Here is a 19,623-nt window from a genome sequence, read left to right on the forward strand (position 1 = left end):
AAGAGATCTACTCAAAACTTTTTCAGGAAATGAGAATGTACAGTCAGTCTTTGAGAGTGATATTAAGTCAATTGCAATAAACCAGCAACTTGCACTTGTCATAGGTTTAGTACACACACACTCATGCATACATAGTAATAGATCAAATTTTAAAGTCACTTCTGAGTTTGAGGGTATTTACATGTGTCATTTTCTCTTTCAGTTTCAAAATTTAATGTGTCAATATATAAAATTTAAGAATAAATGTATATGGCAGGGTAATTGTTCAAGAATTAAACTATATGCCAACAGAACATTGGCAGGCTTTCTTTTGTGACATTTAGGGATCTTCTCTTTGCAATTTTTCCTTGTGGAAAAAGAGGTAGATTGGAAATCATTGCAAATCAAAGTGATGCTTTCAACCTCTGAAACAAATGCTAGCTTGTCTTTTTCCACTTCTCATACATTTGCATAGATCTGTCAACTGAATCTGAATTCTTTTAAGGGTAATGTGTAGTACAAAGTTATGAACACCCGCGTACCACAAAATTGCTTTGCCCCTCTCTTCTTCAGTTCACAGCCCCATGCCCTTCCCCTCACCCTCTCAAGAGCATGTTCCTCTCAGAAGATTTGGAAAGAGCTTAATGAGATGGAGTCAGAGCCTTAGTAACAAACTATTCACTGCCAAACAGAACAGAACATTTAAGTAGAAGATGACCTCTCCCTGCCACTGTTCCTTGCCTGTGAGTTGTTTTGTTTTGTTTTGTTTTGTTTCTGAGATAGGGTCTCACTGGCCCAGACTGGAATGCAGTGGTGGGATTTTGGCTCACTGCAGCCTTGACCTCCTGGGCTCAAGCCATCCTCCCACCTTAGACTCCCAGGTAGCTGGTACTACAGGCGTGTGCCACCATGCCTGGCTAAGTTTTATATTTTTTTGTAGACACAGGGTTTGGCCATATTGCTCAGACTGGTCTCGAACTCCTGGGCTCAAGCGATCTGCTGGCCTCAGCCTCCCAAAATGCTAGGATTACAGGGGTGAGCCACCATGCCTGGTCGAGTTTCTGTGTTTAACTGCAGTTCTACAGATAGTCAGAGAACTGTGTTTTCAGATGTTTCCCAATGAAACAACCAGAAGTATCTCCTGGCCGGATCCCAGTACTCAGGTGTGCATTCCCCTGGGGAAGAAAATCTGCTCTTGGCTTCAGCCGGGTCAAAAGGCCTCAGAAGTGGGAGAATGAAAACCCAACTGGCACATGCCACTAGCCCATCTCCTTCAACTGTCATTTATGGATCTGCACAGGGATCCAGTGATTCATGTGACTCTGATTGGCTGCCAGCTCTGTTCTAATGTATTGTCAGACACCACACCAGTTTGCAAGAAAGTCAGCTCTGCTTGCATTTGGGTTGCTAACCACAACTGCCAAGGACTTGAAAAGAAACAAAACTCCGGCACAGGCAGGGTCTTGATTCTGTATATGTTTTGTTGTCTGTTATTTTTATTCTAAATTAATAGTGCAGATCAAGCCCACAGTTAAATAACACATCTTCCTGGGGTTTGGGTAGCAATTCGCAATATGTTTTTATTCATTATTGCTTTAATTATGGCTCAGGATTCTTTTGAATCTCTCCCAAGTAACAGGTGGTTTTCTGACCATGATAAATGCTAAATGCTGCTCAGGATAAGGCAGCTCGGCATTGTTTTCCTAGCTGTGGTTACACCTAGGCCCCAGGCAGCTTCTGAATTAGCAGCCTGCAACAGATTGGAATTCCTGGGGGACTTCACTTAACCCTTAGTTCTCCCAAACCTGTTTTCAATGCACTATTGCGTGGGGGCTCCTCGTTGCACCCAGCTGTGCGGCAGATGTGCTTTTTGTATCCTGGGAAGTAGCAGGAGGGTTTGGGGTAGGTCAAAAAGTTAATATGTCAATGTTCTGAAGGGTGATGGGAGTAGAAACTTGGTGATATTAAAGATGATTTGAATTTAGATTCTCAAAAAAAGAATAAAAGCATTCTTTTATATATCTGCAATAGATAACAATTAAATAAGTCACACATGAATCATCAAAATTAGAGTGAGGGCAAAGACCTATTAGATCATCTAGCCAGTTCCCCAGTGAACACAGAATTATTCCCCGCAGTGTTTTCAGGGGTGCTTTGTACATTGTCTTTTGAAAGACTCGAGCAATTGAGGCCTTCAATTATTTCCTTAGGGAGACAGTTTCCCTTATAAAAGGCCATAGTGTTTTCCTCCTTCGCCTGATAGTCAAGCTAAAAAAAATAAATGTCTGTATGGTACATGCAAAATCATTTGCACAATGACACTGATCAGAGGTAGAAATTATACCTACAGGTCTCCCAGAAAACAGTGAGCAGGCAGTTGGCATTCTTCCCTGCACTCTCATTTCTGGTTTTTACCCTTGAATTTGCATACTTCATGGAGGTGGCAATACTGAAATATCCGCTGCAAACCTCCCTGTTTCCGATACCACTATTGCAAACTGGTTAGAGGTAACATTGCACCTCTTAATTTGAAACTAGGGGGAAAAGCTGTTTTGAATAAATTCTGTTCAGACTGTCCATGCTGTCAGGGTAGAGAAGACTCAGTCATCCAGGAAGTAGCAACTGCTTAGAATTCCTCTCTCTTTGGAACAGACTGGTATTGTCTTTCCTGGGTTGTTTGTATTGGAGAGGCCTCCGATTGTGCACACACGTGACAGGGGCTGTAGGACAGACAGCCCCCAGATTTTCAGCCTTTGAAACCTGGAGCTGCAGAGCTGGTGCCCGCAGGTGGGGCGCACACAAGACTTCCTGCCGAGTTGCCATGGCTTGTGTCACAGGGCCCTTAAGGGCAGTTTTCAGTTCAATGAGGTCAGATTTTGCAGAGTTATAGGCAATGAAAAGGACAAATTGTCTCGATTTCCAGAACTCAAGAATCCTGTGACTTGAACACTTCCTATCCTATTCCCCTCTGCCTTCATTAGAGTCCAATGTGCCGGGCAGTGAGTTTGGAAATGGCAAACAAGGAATCAAATTTCCCACATTGGAGGACCTCGCGAGGCAGGCAGGGAGGCGTGGAAATAATTTTGAAGCATCAGAGTAAGGACTATGAGATAGGTATGCAGGGTGGCCACATAGCACAGGGAAATGGCACTCAGGAAATCCGGAGTGTTGGAAACTTCCCAGGGAAGTGAAACCGAAAGGACAGAAGGCAGGAAAAGCAGAGAGAAATGCAAACAAGAAAGGAAGTGACTGAAGCAAGGCAGAGGCATAGGGGGCAGTTCCAGTGGGGTGGGGAGTGGGAGGGTGTGGGAAGGTGGGGCTGAGGTAACGCACCAGGAAGCCTTGCCTGCCATGCCAACTTCAACAGTCTAGAGAGGGGGCTTGCCATCATCATTTTGGAGATGAGGACACTGGTTCAGAGAAGTGAGGTGGCCTCTCCGAGGTCATACAGTCCAGTGAGAGAGCTAGGATTTAAACCATGTCCATCTTAATCCACTGACTGTGCTATATCAGGAGAGAAAGGTATGCTGGAGTGCAAACTTGGAGTGGGCATATTTGTGGCCTCCTGAAGGGAGCAGGTGGCTAGAGGAGCTGCAGAACTCTGCAGGGCTTGAAAGGTGACCATAACCTTCCATTATCCACCTTGACTGGGACAGAAGCATTAGTTCATGGGAGAGCAGAATTTGGTTCCTGCAGAGTTTATCAGTTCTTATAATTTTCCAGAATGACTCATGTTGCAGCCAAACCAAGTACCTTCTGCAGACGGGCCATCCAGACCAGGGTTGAGTCAGCTGCGTCGGTGGGAGCCACATGGGGCTTGTGGCCGTGGTCAAGGCAAATATGTAGCTTTGTGGTCAAGTCCTTCTAGCAGGCATGTGAAATACGGGGAAGTCATGGGAGCACTTCATGTTTCAGAACTAAGGGGAGGGATGAGGAAGACAGAGCAGCAGAAGTAGGAGGTGAGCACTGGGGCACATGCAGAGAGTGTGAGTGTTTGGGGTGCTTATTTCCATGTGGGCACTACTTCTATTGGAATTATGGTTCCATCTCTTTTCTTATGTCTTGCTCATCCCTTACTCTGTTATTTCTGCCACACCTACTCGAATCTGCTCTTCTAGTGCCAAAACAGCCTAGACTGTATGTATATGAATGAGTACGGCTGTGTTCCAATACATTTTTTATGGTATTGTTTGAGTCCTTTCCAGCTGCTATAACAAAATACCATCAACTGAGTGGCTTATAAACAACCAAAGTGTACTGTACCATTCTGGAGGCTGGGAAGCCCAAGGTCAAGGAACAAGCAGGTTCAGTGATGACGGCCTGCTTCCTGGTTCATAGATGGTTGTTTTTTTTCTCGCTGTGTCCTCACATCATGCAACAGGAAAGGCAACCTTCTGGGGCTTCTTTTATTTATTCGTTTTGTTTGTTTTCTTTTTTAGAGATAGAGTCTTGTTCTTTCACCCAGGCTGGAGCACAGTGGTGTGATCATCACTCACTGTGGCCTCGAACTACTGGGCTCAAGCAATCCTCCTTCCTCAGTCCCCTGAGTAGCTGGGACTGTAGGTGTGCACCACCTCACCTGGCTTGGGCCTTCTTTTATAAGGGCACTAATCTCATTCATGAGGGCGCCACTCTCATGACCTAATCATCTTCCAAAGGCCCTACCTCTTAATACCAACACAGAGGTGATTAGATCTTCAACACGTGAATTTTCAGGCATACAAATATTAAGACCTAGGCCCCAGGCAGCTTCTGAATTAGCAGCCTGCAACAGATTGGAATTCCTGGGGGACTTCACTTAACCCTTAGTTCTCCCAAACCTGTTTTCAATGCACTGTTGCGTGGGCGCTCCTCGTTGCACCCAGCTGTGCGGCAGATATGTTTTTTGTATCCTGGGAAGTAGCAGGAGGGTTTGGGGTAGGTCAAAAAGTTAATATGTCAGTGTTCTGAAGGGTGATGGGAGTAGAAACTTGGTGATATTAAAGATGATTTGAATTTAGATTCTTATAAGAAGGATAACAGCATTCTTTTATATATCTGCAATACATAACAAATAAGTCACACATGAATCATCAAAATTAGAGTGAGGGCAATGACCTCTGGGGCTTGAAAGGTGGCCATACCTTCTATTATCTATTCATTACCATAGCAGGACTGAAATTTGAATTTTATCTAATTTTCACTCATCACAAAATAGTCTTCTTGTGGATTTTTCAACCATTATAAACATATAAAAACCAATCTTAACTCATAGCTGTACAAAAACAGGTGGTAGGCTGGGTTTGGCCACAGGTTGTAGTTTGCTGACCCTTGATTTAGGCAATAGTCAGGTTGCCTCTAGCTAGAAAACTTCTTAGATCATTGATCTCATCAAGTATGTTTTGGTTTTAAATGTAATTATTAGGAACAAACTTATTTCCAATTGGTAGGGTATATTACACTTTGTGGCCTCTCTTTTCCATGCCTCCTTCCCACTATGTAATGGCTATACCCACCTTGTAGTCCTATATACCTTATATGTGATGGCTAAATGACATAACATAGTGCCTGGTGCCTAGTCATATGAGTTTTCATTTCCCTTTTCTTCTAAGGTTGTGCTTGGAATCTGCCATCAGCAATGTTGAGGCCTGGCCTTGGTGGAAATGGAGGTGTTGCTTAACTTTTCTTCCAAAACATAGTCCAACCCTAGTCATCCCAGTTGGTAACAAGATTGCTCCATAATCCAACCTAGTGAGTGATCCTTTTTGCTGATGGTGAGTGGTATGGAGAGAAAAACATGAAAGTGCCCTGTGGAAATAATGCCAGTAGCTCCCACCAGAAATTCCTTAGGCTCTGCCTATTAGAGCTGGGGTACACATCTAGAAAATGCCCCTTTCTTTACCAGTACCCAACATATAAGACCTGTTAACCCTGCTCATGCTTTACATATACATTGAACGTTTATCTGGCTCTTGATGCCATCCCAAGAAAAAGACTCAACACCAGAAAATACTGAAGGGCAATGTATATGATATGGTTTGGCTGTGGCACCATCCAAATCTCATCTTGAATTGTAGCTCCCATAATTCCCATGTGTTGTGGGAGGGACTTGGTGACAGATAATTGAATCATGGGGGCGGTTCCCTCATACTGTTCTTGTGGTAGTGAATAAGTCTCACAAGATCTGCTGATTTTATAAGGGGTTTCCCCTTTCACTTGGTCTTCATTCTGTCTTGCCTGCTGCCATGTAAGACATGACTTTCGCCTTCTGCCATGATTGTGAGGCCTCTCCAGCGACGTGGAACTGTGAGTTCATCAAACCTCTTTTTCTTTATAAATTACCCAGTCTCAGGTATGTCTTTATTAGCAGTGTGAGAACAGACTAATACAATATATTTTACTGAAGATATTGTGAACATCAACAGGAAGAATCCACAATGCATTTCATACTGCAAAAATGCAGTAAAACACCCCCATTACACATATTACTTGATTTTCAAAAAGCATTTTTCTTTTCCAGCTTTCTTATCTCCCTCTCTTTTCTTGTTTCAAAATACTCTCTATTCACTGAGCAATTCAGCTCAGTGTTTCTTGTTCTAACAGAGCATTCTGCGAGGATCATGTTCCTTCTTCCACATATTCATCCTTTAGATGTTTCTTTCCTGAGAGGCTATGAGTGGTAAACCATCTCAGTTATTGTTTCATCAAAATGTTTTTATTTTGCTATCATTCTTGAAAGGTAGTATTTCTGAGGACACAGTTCTAGATTGACAGTTATTTTTTTCTGCATTTGATGACATGATTCCACCGTCTTTGTGCTTTATGATTTCTGACAGAGGTCTGCTGTCAGACTACAGTCATTTCGTAGTAGATGATCTATCTTTCATTTCAGGTGACTTAAACCATTTTCTCTTTTGCTTTGGTGTTTTACAGTTTCACATAATGTGCCTAGTGTGTGTGAATATTATTATTATTATTATTGTTATCATTTTTTTTTTTTTTTGAGGCGGAGTCTCGCTCTGTCGCCCAGGCTGGAGTGCAGTGGCCGGATCTCAGCTCACTGCAAGCTCCGCCTCCTGGGTTTACGCCATTCTCCTGCCTCAGCCTCCCCAGTAGCTGGGACTACAGGCGCCCGCCACCTCGCCCGGCTAGTTTTTTGTATTTTTAGTAGAGACGGGGTTTCATCGTGTTAGCCAGGATGGTCTCAATCTCCTGACCTCGTGATCCGCCCGTCTCGGCCTCCCAAAGTGCTGGGATTACAGGCTTGAGCCACTGCGCCCGGCCTATTGTTATCATTTTTTGAGATAGGGTCTCACTCTGTCACTCAGGCTGGAGTGCAGTCTCATGATCTAGGCTCACCGCAGCCTTAACCTCCTGGGCTCTAGTGATCCTCCCACCTCAACACCTTGAGTATTTGGGACCACAGGCACATGCTATCACACCTGGCTAATTTTTAAATTTTTTTTGTAGAGCTGAGATCTCATTATGTTGCCCAGGCTGATCTCAAACTCCTGAGCTCAAGCAATCCTGCTGCCTCAGTCTCCCAAAGTGCTGGGATTACAGGTGTGAGCTGAGGTGCCCAGGCTATATTTGAAAATTTGTCCTGCATTATACTTCCTGTCTCTGAGGATTCATGTCATTCATTAGTTCTAGAATTTCCTTAGTCATTATCTTTTTGGAATGTCTCCCCCATTTTTTCTATTCTTTATTGTGGGACTCTGGGTGTATGTTAGAACTTCTCGTTCTTTCCTCCCTTTTTCTTATTCATTGTATTCTCTCATCTTTTTCTTGCTGCATTCTGAGTGTTTTCTTAAGATCTGTCTTCAGTTCACAAATTCTTTTGTCATTCATGTTTATTTTGCTGCTTCACCTATCTATTAGTTTATCTGTTTATCTTTGCATTCATTCATCTATGTATCTTTCATCTACACATGTACATACATATATATGTAGTTTAATACATATGATTTTAATTAGATATAGTTTTATTTCTATAAATTCTATTTGGCTTTTTGTTAAATCTGATCATTTTTGATAGTCCTCTTTTTCTTATTAATTTGTTCTATCATCTTTTATTTCTTTCAAGCTCTCTCTATATAACCATGATTAAAAACAGAAACACATATATACAAATATATATATACAGATATACACATAAATATATATACACACACAAATATATATACATATATTTGTGTTTAAAAATATATATTTGTGTTTTTATTATGGTAAAATATACATTTGTATTTATACTTACATTTATAAGTGTTGGAAGAATTAAAAAGTGATAGAAAAAAATTGACACAGAAAACATAAGTATATTTGTGTTTTTATTATGGTAAAATATATATGCTATGGTTTGAATGTCTCCACCAAAACTTGGGTTGAAGTTTAACTGCCATTGTAACAGCATTAAGAGGTAGGGCCTTTAAGAGGTGATTAGGTTATGATGGCTGTCTCTCATGAATAGGATTAATGTCATTATTGTGAGAGTAGGTTAATTATGGAAGGACTGGGTTCTGTTAAAAAGAAATTTGGCCTGATTTGTCTCTGTCTTGTGTGCTTGCTTCTGCCTTTCTCCATGGGATGACCCTTGCCAAATGCCAGTGCTCTGCTCTTGGACTTCCCAACCCCCAGACCATGAGCCAGATAACTTTTTAAAAACCAAATTACCCAGTCCATGATATTCTGTTAGAGCAGCAGAAAACAAACTAAGACAATGTATAACATAAAATTTAATATGTTAGCCTTTAAGTATATAATTCAGTGGCATTAATTACATTCACATCATACATAGTTATATTCTATATCTCGTAATTCTAATATTTGAAGTTGTTGGAGTTTCAATCACACTTGCTGTTTCTGTTGACTCTCTCTCTTGTAGTCATTGGCTGTCTTGAGGTTTGGTAAAATTTTTCTCTTTTTAAAACATATTTAATTGAACTTAAACTGTTGGGAATCCTCGCGTAACTGTGTAATGAATGCTTTGTTCTGGAGATTTGCACTTCCGTCTGCCAGACATTTATTTTCTCTCTTTGGAGTTTTCAAGATTCACTGGGCAGTAAAAATCTGAACCTGAGAACTATGTAAAAATTGTAACTGGCAGTCTCATGGTTAAAACTTTTCAGGGGAGACCATCATTATTGTTTTTATTATTACTATTACTATTATTAATAATATTTTTTTACTTGAAGCTGTGGTGAAGGTAGATTTCCCTCTGGATTGTTTTACCAATAGTTGTTGTTTTTTTTTTTTTTTTCTAGTCCACTTTTTCCCTAGAGAGTGTGTCACTTTGAATATCTAAACTATATGTGAGTCTCGGGTTTCTCCTTTTCTTTGTACAGGCCCAAAAGAATTCATTTCCCTGAACAACTATTAAAAGTTTTCAGAACAGGTAAGGTAGTAAATATTTTAGGCCTGTGGGCCATATGGTCTCTGTTACAACTACTTAACTCTGCTGTTGCGCACAAAAGCAGTCACTGACCATACATAGATGAATGGGCATGGCTATGTGCCAATAAAACTTTATTTACAAAAACAGATGGTTGGCCTGTATGCTGTAGTTTGCCAACCCTGCTCTAGAATCCTGATATTGCCTTTGTTTCCTAAGCAGCCCTGATTCCTGATTTTCTTACTTTTTTGCTCATGGCTTATTTTGTTTTGTTTTACTTTATATTTCTGGGGATTTCCCTTATTATCTTGAGAGTTAACCAATTCACTTAATATTGCAATTTATCCAGCATTTTAGTACTTTGCAATGGAGGGATTTTAAAAACAAATAGTTCTAGTAGCAAAACCCAACAATTTCTTTCTTTCTTTCGGCTTACACACCCTCTGAGCTAAACAAAACCTAACAATTCGCTAAATGACAACCATCTGTTTTTCTTTAAGCATCTTCCCTAGTCCTTTAGCATCCTGTTACACCAATTTATAGCTACTCATCTCTCTGAGAGCTTATGGTCTCAGGGTAGCAAGATTTCAGAATAGAGATACTAAGATTCCGACCTCCCTTCTGTCATGTCAGAGGATGCATAGAAGAGACTTGGGTATTGTGTGTGAATGTGGCCTTCTGAGAGCCTTTTCAGTTGTGTTCATTGAACCTCTTCTACGTATCTCTTGCTGTCCTACAGCCTAGAATTATTCACAGGTGGAAAGAACCGAAAAAAAAAAAGAAAAACCTGTTCTCTTGGACTTGGTATTTTAATTGAAAGGGACATAAAATAAATACGCCAGGTGCGGTGGCTCACGCCTGTAATCCCAGCACTTTGGGAGGCCGAAGTGGGTGATTCACCTGAGGTTGGGAGTTTGAAACCAGCATGACCAACATGGAGAAACCCCATCTCTACTAAAAATACAAAATTAGCCGGGTGTGGTGACACATGCCTGTAATCCTAGCTACTCAGGAGGCTGAGGCAGGAGAATCGCTTGAACCTGGGAGGTGGAGGTTGCAGTGAGCTGATATTGTACCATTGCACTCCAACCTGGGCAACGAGTGAAACTCTGTCTTAAAAAACAAAAACGAAAACAAAAAAAACACGAATAAAATTAGAAAAATATCAGATAATGAGAGTGTTATGTTGAAGATGAAAGAAGTTGTTTTAATAGGGAATGACAAACAGGTTGTTTTTGTTTTTTTATTGTTGTTGTTTTAGATGGATAAAGGGCTGGATGAGGAGGCAGCATTTAAACCTGACTTGAATGATATAAAGGAACAAGCTGTGGAAAGATCTGAGGCAGGGGAGGGGAGGGGAACATTTTTGGTATTTTCAGAAGTCAGGGAGAATGTGAGTGTGGCTGAGATATGGCATAGCAGAATTAAAATGAAAAGGTCTCAAAGAAAAAAGAAAATGAGAATCTGAGAAACAGTGGGACTAGCCTAGGAGTGCAATGAAAAGGAGCCCGGGGATGACAGCTGTGCAGCAGTCTTAGGAAACAATTGGTCCAAATTAGAACAGGAGAGCTGAGGGCCCAAGAATGGGTTGAATGAGAAAGGAGATTACATGGCACACCTGATATAATGAAGAACCTGGGAGATTTTCATGATAAGATGGAGACATACATCTTCTGTTAATCAGAAAATAGAAAGGTAATGGCAATCATGAGAAAAATAAATATTCAGAATAAATTTATAGTTTAAATGTGAAGTAAGCTGAAATGTGGCATGACAGTAGTTGATTTAATTAAACAGAAAGTATTTGATCTTGATGTATGGTGCTTCTTTCTATAGACAGTACAGGCTTAGTGATATATGATATGGTTACTACATTGAGTTTTTTTTTTTAACAGCTTTTTTAAGATATTGACATATAAAATTGTATATACTTAAGATGCATGACTTGATGTTTTGATACATGTATACATCATGAAATGATCACCACAATGAAGCCAATTAATGTATCCATTACTTCTAATTGTTACCGTTTGTGTGTGTGTGTTATGCACTGACTTTCTATGAGAAAAAGCATACTCCTAAGCACTGCAGTAGATGATATTTATGCACTAAAGGTAGTATTATACATGTGGTTTCCAAGGTCAAAGTTTTAGAGTCAATCTATGCTAACAAAACAAGAAAGACCCAAATATAGTTATAAACAATACAGCATATGGACAAATATAGTTATAAATACTGATGCTATAGAAGTGAGCATGCAGCTGACCAAGGATGGGAGAATGATGAGCCCTAGGTACAATTATTTTCTTATCTTATGTAGTGGGTCTGAGGGGCAAAGGTTTGAGGGAGAATTTAAATCTTCATTTTTTTGGTATGCTTTAAGACTTTTAAAACTCTTCTCGTATCATTTTTACATCTTTATTTTAGAAAGCATTTTCCTTTAGTTCTTATATTCTACAGTATTTATGGATCATTTTCTACATCCCATATGTCATGTACTGGGAAATAAGAGGAGAACAAGAGAAAAAAATCCTTGTCCTCGTGTAGCTTGTATTCCAGTGGGGGAGAATGTGCCTTTCTATAGCATCAAAAAAATGCAAGTTATTTAAACAATTTCTTCTGAATATTTATTTTTCCCATGATTGCTATTACCTTTCTATTTTCTGATTAACAGAAGACATCAAAAAATGCAAGTTACTAGTGACGCTTTTGTCGCATTAAGTAACAAGGTTCTCATTGAGCAATAAGGTCATTGATGACTCCTAAATCTCTATCTTCAGACCAGATCTTGTTCTTGAGCTTCAGATCTGCACGTCTGAGTGCCTAATGGGCACCTCCAAACCTGATCTTCTTCCAGCATCCTGCAGCTCCATCAGAAAACATCTTTCTCCCTCTTCCACCTTCCTTCTTCTGTGACCCTTCAAGTCCAATCCATGACCACGGCCTGCAGATCCTACTTCCTGCATAGAACTTGACTTCCTGCATTGGTACTGTATTCACCACTCCTTTTCAGTCCTGGCCATCATCCCTCAGTTGAATTATTGCAAACACACCTTTCACTGCTCTCTAACCTATTTTCCACATGGCAGCCAGAGCCATGTTTCAAACTAGTCTGAACATCTTGTTAATGTGCCTAAAGGCCTTCAATGATGTCTTAATCTGTTTTGTGCTCCTATAACAGAATATCTGAGAGTGGGTAATTTGTAGTGAGTAGAAATTTATTTGCTTACAATTCTAGAGGCTGAGAAGTCCAAGATCAAGGTGCTGGCATCTTGTGAGGCCCTTCTTGCTGTGTCAGTTCATGGTGGAAGGGCAAGAGCACAGGAGACTGCACCCACTCCCACAAGCCATTTGTATAATGGCATTAATCTATTCATGACCTAAACACCTCCCTTTATACTCCACCTCCCAACACTGTCACATTGCAAATTAAGTTTCCAACACATGAACTTTGGGAGACACATTCAACCCGTAGCAAATAATTTGCCGTGACCCTTAGGAGAAATTTCAAATTCTTTGGTATGCTTGCAAAATCTCTCTATCTCTCAATCTTATGCACACATGTGTATGCACACTTATGCGCACACACACACACACACAATACCCTCCCCATCATCTGGCTCTCCTCTGCCAGGGTCTCCCCTCCCTGCCTGCCTGCCCAGCTGCCTCTGTTGCTTGCAGGGCACCATCCCCATGCATGGCTTTGAGAGTCTACTTTTTTTGTGTCCCTTTGATAGTGTTTGGGGTGGAGTGATTCTGGAGTGCAGGCTCTGGGGTCTCACTCCCTTGGTTCAAATCCTGATTTTATTACTTTCTCAGGCAATTTACTTAACTTCTTGTAAGCTCTATGAGCATCTGTAAAATGGAGATCACAGTGACCTCACCTCACAGAATCGTTATGAGGCGTGTGATGTGCCCTGTAACACATAGCACTGAGAACCCCCTAACCCCTTGTGAATGTTAGCTAGCTTCTTCACTGCTGCTGTGACTCTTACTGTGACTCTCATAATCTGGTTTCAACTTAATGAGGTTTTCTAGGTGACCTCCCCATGCCCTCTGCCTTTGTGGCCCCCACATTTCCCCTCCATGACACATGTGCCCCTCTACTGTAAGCATTCCTAGACTGTCTGTTAGCATGTGACCTCCTGTTGTCTACAACATTCCCAGGGTTTTCTACAGTGCTGGGTACCTGGTAGTGCTCAGTATAAAAGAAATAAATAAGGAATACATGAGATAGATGCTGAATTTAGTTAATCCAATTTGACCCTGGAAAGAACATTCTGACCTTGAGAAGTACAGGACCCTGGAACCATTGAGCAGGACTGTTCCACCTCCAGAAATGCATCTGTTGTTCTACAGTTTGCTTAGAAGATCTTTAATAAGTGAATTTCTTTATTGATTTTTAAAAATGCTTGTTTCCCAAGCCTGCTTCTAACTTAGAGACTATTAGGAAGTGTGTCTAGATGCTGGAAGGGTGGGCCCACCTCCACTAGGTGAGTGAAGAAAGGTGGAGCGCTACACTTGCAGAGTGCTGTACAGGCCTCAGGTGTCTTTCTGCCTGGGAAAGCTTTTCTTTCATGTGGCTGTGTCATTTATTCATGCACGCCCTCATGCACACCTTCCACGGGGCCAGCCAGTTCTCCTGTTGCAGGAACCTTGCTCTCAACTGAGGCTGGTAGACTGATGTCTGGGTGGGTGTGACATGAGCTTAGGCAGTAATTTGGCTCTTTTGAGAGTGCAGACAGTCTCCTGGAGTCCCATAGCTCCCATCACTCTGCAGCCAGGAGCAGAGTCCAGCTGTCCTCAGGCCCCACGGGGACCTCACTGTGTTTACATGACTCGTCATATGGTAACCTCTTACAGCTCTTGGGCAGGCTGCACTGTTACCTCATCTGCAGTCCAGTGACCTCATTCATGTAGAATGTAGCAAGTGCAAGCTGGGAGTGGAGCGGGCTCAGCCTCTCACTTCGAGCCCAGGAGAAGCTGTCCTCCACGTGGGCTCAGGGAATCCACCAGGTGGAGAGCTGTCCACTTAGTAATTATTCCCAGCCAGGATCCGATTGAGAGCCAAGCAGATGTGTTTTCCAGGGGCTGGGACTGGGAGGTGCCGGTGAGACATGTGTGTGCCCACCCCTGGAAGTCAGTTATCTCTTGTGATTTGTGTCGCCTCCAAGAAGGGCTACTGACCCCCGGTGCGGCAGAGTTGCTGTCCCTCTGAGCCTGTTAGGTAGGCACTTCCAAGGTGGTGGTGTGCAAACAGGCTGTGAAACGCACCACAAAAGGGACAAGGAAGGCACACAGTCTCAGAACAGGGGTGGAAGCATCACTAGGTACTGTTTTTACTGTTTATCACTTTCTTTGAATTATATTTGCTCTCCCCCTCCAAAAAATATTGCATGTGATGACTAGGAATATAAAACAAATTACCTTTGCCATAGGCTGCTGAGTTTATTAGCCTCTTTCAAACTCTTCACAATGTAAAGGACAGGCTGACCTACAATGGCCTCCTCCTTCCAATAGGCTATCCCTCTCTCCCCATCACTCCCTCCCTCCCTCCCTCCCCATGACTTCCTCCCTCCCTCTCTCTCCCTCCTCTCTCTCTCTCTCTCTGTCTGTAACGGGAGCTCTATTTGTGCATTTAACAGCTTAATCTTTTGAGTTACTTCAGAACTCTGTATTTCTTCTAAGATTTCTCTGGGATACAATTAAAATTTTTCCACCTTTATTAAGGTATAATTGACAATTAAAATAGTATATATTTACAGTGTACAACATCGTGTTTTGATATATGTATACCTTGTGAAATGATGACCAGAGTCAAGTTAATTAACACACCCATTGCCTCATGTTGTTATCATTTCATGAGTGTCGGGAGAGAACATTGAAGATCTACCTTCTTAGCAATTTTTAAGTATACAATACGATGTGATTAACTATAGTCATCATGCTGTCCAATAGACCTCCAGAACTTAGTCATCCTGTCTTACTGAAACTTGGTACCCTTTGGTTAGTCATTTTAAATTTTTATGTAGCTGATTTGGCTAATATATGTATATTTAAATTTAGCTACCTTACATATTTATGTTTAGAAAAAAAGCTAAGATTAAAAATCAAGCTTAGGAAACAAAAATGGCAGAAACAACACAAAAGTTAAATAGCTCCAGAGGTCAAGAATTTATTTGGGAGCTGGGCGCAGTGGCTAGTGCCTGTAATCCCAGCACTTTGGGAGGCTGAGGTGGGTGGATCATCTGAGGTCAGGAGTTCAAGACCAGCCTGGCCAACATGGTGAAACCCCATCTCTATTAAAAATACAAAAGTTAGCCCATTGTCTTGATGGGCACCTGCAGTCCTAGCTACTTGGGAGGCTGAGGCAGGAGAATTGCTTGAACCCAGGAGGTAGAGGTTGCAGTGAGTTGAGATCACTCCACTGCACTCTAGCTTGGACAAGAGAGTGAGACTCCACCTCAAAAAAAAAAAAAAAGTACTCTTGACGGGGATGAAAATACTCCTGAGCGGGAGGATGCTAATTTTAAGGAGCAAATGTTAGTAAACTGACAGAGTCAGAGTCATCCCCCTGACTATGTGGAGTCAGTGAGCAATCTAGGACTTGTTGCTCCTGGTCTGTAAATGTGGAACAAAATCCGTTCTTAAGAGTGGGATCTTAGTCTTCTTGGGGTGAGAGGCAAATGCTTGGCTATAATAAGCAAAAGAGCTGGGGTCATTATTTTGATAGTGTGTTTGCAGTCTACTTTTAGTCATGCACCTGAGACATTCTTTCTTATTAGCAAGCTTGGAGCAGCAGTGGAGTGTTGAAATAATTTCTCCCAAACCTGGGCTCTAGGACAGTCCTCCTGCACACAGATGAATGCCCCTGTGAGCAAATTGCCTTCCCAGCCTGTTCAGAGTCACCTACGCTGCTGGCAAATGGTTTTTCAGAGCAAGGTAAGGACTGCAGAGACCCAGAGGCTGTATATTTAAACAATTACGGCCTGTGTGTGTCTCAGCCTCCTGCTGCATGCTCCTGAGCAAGATGGTGTAATATGTGCATTTTACATATCAATAGCAGAGGAGGCTGTTTCCAGATGGCTGTACCTATTTCAAAGCCACCTTTTTATGCAGAAGGAAGACTGTGTGACCTCCCTCCAAGTAAATGTGTTTTGTAAGTCCTGGGAATGAATGCTTAAAAAATGGTCCTGGGCTATATTTCATGTCCAGTCCAGTGTGTTGTGTGTGCACAGCTGTTCGGGGCTGGCATGTGGTAGCATATTAAAAGGAAGATTACCATTTCCAATTTTTTCCCCTTCTGAAAGCTTGATATGCATATATGAAACTTGTGGAAAAAAAATAGGCATAATGAGACAGGGATGCTGGGTCTCAAGGCACTAGTCGGTGCACATCTGGAGTTTGTAGCATTCTAGAGATAGTTACTTATTCCCAGGAGCCGCCGCCGGAGTGGGAATGGTAGCCCGGTATCCATGGTGAGCTTCCCTATCTCACCGTGCCAGGTGTGCATGTGTGTGTTATTTCTTGGAAAGGCTGTCCTCTGAGGGGGTGGGGAGGGAAGAAGACAAGAGAGGAGAGAAGGGAAAAAACAGAAGGGAGGTAATTAGGCGCCACCTTGCCGAATGGAGCCTGCTCAGGCGTCTGAAATCAAGGATGGGGATTGGAAGGGCACTGATGGAGTCTGACGATTCCCCCTGCCTGCCAACTCCACGCTTGTTTCTATGGGTACAAGACCAGGGGAAAGAAACCCTGGGGTCAGAAAAGAGGCATGGATCACAATGCCAAGCAGGATGGGCCTTGCTCCTTGCCTCTTCTGCAGTGTGAGATTAGTCTTGAACTGACAACCTGAATTCATGCTGATTTCTTCCCCCAGTTTAGACACTGGAACTGTTTCAAACTTCGTAGGCTGTTATTTGGAAAAAGCCTTCATGGGATAGCATTTTAACTGGAGAGCTGACTGGCTGATTTTATATTCCCACTTAATGGATAGAGAAATTGAGGCATTAGGAACCATATGGACCTGCCTTACTCTAAGAGGGAAATAGGAGCGGGCCTGGGAACTTTTCCCAGGAAAGAGTTTGTTATAGCTTCATAGATTCACGAGATGCATGATTTTTTTTTTCTTTTTTTTTTTGAGTTGCAAGACTGTGAGGTTGCAGATGCTCTGTGTAAAACAATGCCCCACAGGGAGGGAAGTGTGAGGTCCGGCCTGAGGCCACCTTTAAAAAGGGCTATAAACAGCAGCTGCTTCTATTGTGCGTGCCAAGTGCTGCCTATTAGTTTAGGTTTCCAAACTCCTTGTTTCCTTCTCTTGAACCAGATGTGACCAAGCAAGAGTTTGTCAATTCAGAGGTGGACCCCAGATGGTGGGAATCAGGGGAGGGAAGTGAGGGGCACAGGGGCCTCTGGGGGCTGAGGCAGGAGATGGCTGGCTCTCTGCCTTTCTCAGGTACTCTGTTTTTCTGTCTCGGTGTCTGATCCATCCTTCCTTCTCTGGATTTGGCAGCTGAGGCAGAGTGGGAAAGAGTGTCTTGTGGTGTCTGATCTTCAAGCTCACACATGAGCACGTGGAGGACCCAGGACATAATGGAGGGGGATAGATGATGGCGGAAGAGCATTTGGGAGCCCCATTGGCACTCCTGATGGAGGGCAGGGAGGGGACAAGCAAAAGAGCCCCAGGCCGCTGGGCCACACAGAACCTGGATGATGAAACAGGAGGATGAAGTCAGGAAGACAGAGCCACCTCCCTCTGCTGCCCCTGGTGAAGGGGTGCATCTGTTCCCTGGTTGGTGGGGGAGAGATGCCAACCCAGAGCGTTATTTCTGATTCATGGTGCGTGGCATTTTTATTTACCGTTTATGAAACTGTGGGTTCAGTTGTGTTTTTTGTTTTTTGTTTTTTTTTTTTTATTTTTGAGACAGAGTCTCACTCTTGTCACCCAGGCTGGAGTGCAATAGCATTATCTCGGCTCACTGCAGCCTCTGCCTCCCAGGTTCAAGTCATCCTCCTACCTCAGCCTCCAAAGTAGCTGGGATTACAGATACCCACCACCATGCCTGACTAAGTTTTGTATTTTTAGTAGAGATGGGTTTTGCCATGTTGGCCAGGCTGGTCTCCAACTCCTGACCTCAGGTGATCCACCTGCCTCAGCCTCCCAAAGTGCTAGGATTACAGGCATGAGCCACCGTGCCTGGCCCTAGTGTTCTTAATTAATCCCTTTTATTTCTCTTTCCCTCTTTCTTTCTTCTTCCAAGGTAGAGGACCTTTGGAGATGTGAATGAAAACAGCTGTCTGAACAAGTTGTACCCTAACTAGCGCGTCCGCGAGTCCGAAGCTTGAAATGGGGAATTTGGTCAGCATGGGCGAAGCTACGCAGCCCAGGTGAAGGGACACTCAGGCAGCAGCCTCTGCCTTTTCGTCCTCTCCTTTTCACGGAGATGACAAGAATCATCCCAGGACTTATCTTCTGAGGTGCTCAGCTGTGCTCCCAGAGCTGCTTTGGTCACTGCTATTTTGGAATTACACTGCAGCGAATTCTCACGCACGGAGGGTGGAAGCAGGATGAGTGAAGTCATTCTGGAGAACAATGTAAATTATAGCCAAATTATATATTTGCATATGCCATGACCCAGCATCCCAACATATGTCAGAGAAACTCTTGCACAGATTCATGTGGAAATAAACATAGTAAAGATGTCCTACACATCTTTCTGGTCCCAGGGAGTTGGAGGCAACTTAGGTACCCATCATTTGGGGAATAGAGAACATGTGGTGGGAGCTTATGCTGGAATACCATGCAGCAGCTGAAGTAATGAATGAACACAATTCTTTAGCAAGACTGTTGACTGAACATGTAAGAAACAGGACACTATCTATAGCACGGTGTCATTTAATAATATTAACAGAAGCATACACATACAAACAGTACTGTATTTTTACGTTTCCAGGCACAAAATTTCTTATACATGACATTGGGTGGAGAGAGAAGAAGGAGACCTGTCATGGGGATCGAAGTTAGAGGGAAAAAATTCAAATAAAATTAAAGAATAGAGGGAGTTTAAACTGCCCAGTTATGATAATTAACATGCCATGAACTGAAGAAACAACTCAGTTTTGCACTTGAATTCCTATGTATGGAAACGGAAATTCTCTTTGTCTCTTTCTCATCTATCTACATACCTATAACATACCATAGTTTCTGTGATTAAAAGTATCACAGAAATGCAGAAATGCATATGAAATCTCACTGTCAATAATCAACCATCAAATAC

At 42.4% G+C, this 19,623-nt stretch overlaps 1 protein-coding gene across 3 annotated transcripts in view; it reads left to right on the plus strand.

Annotated features, from left to right (window-relative positions):
• LOC106999781 (uncharacterized) overlaps positions 1-19,391 on the plus strand; it is a 53,499-nt gene extending 34,108 nt beyond the window's left edge. For 2 of the 3 annotated variants that reach the window (XR_013397280.1, XM_077943651.1), the window contains exon 4: positions 18,611-19,391. Coding sequence is in view for 1 of the 3 variants with exons in the window: in XM_077943651.1 (XP_077799777.1) it covers positions 18,611-18,667 (57 nt within the window). In the remaining 2 variants the exon portion in view is untranslated. Of the gene's footprint in view, positions 1-18,606 lie in introns of all 3 variants that reach the window. The other variant, XR_013397279.1, reaches the window with a different exon arrangement.
• Positions 19,392-19,623: the final 232 nt, after the last annotated feature.

Source organism: Macaca mulatta, chromosome 8, assembly GCF_049350105.2.
Source record: "Macaca mulatta isolate MMU2019108-1 chromosome 8, T2T-MMU8v2.0, whole genome shotgun sequence".
Lineage (NCBI taxonomy): Eukaryota > Metazoa > Chordata > Mammalia > Primates > Cercopithecidae > Macaca > Macaca mulatta.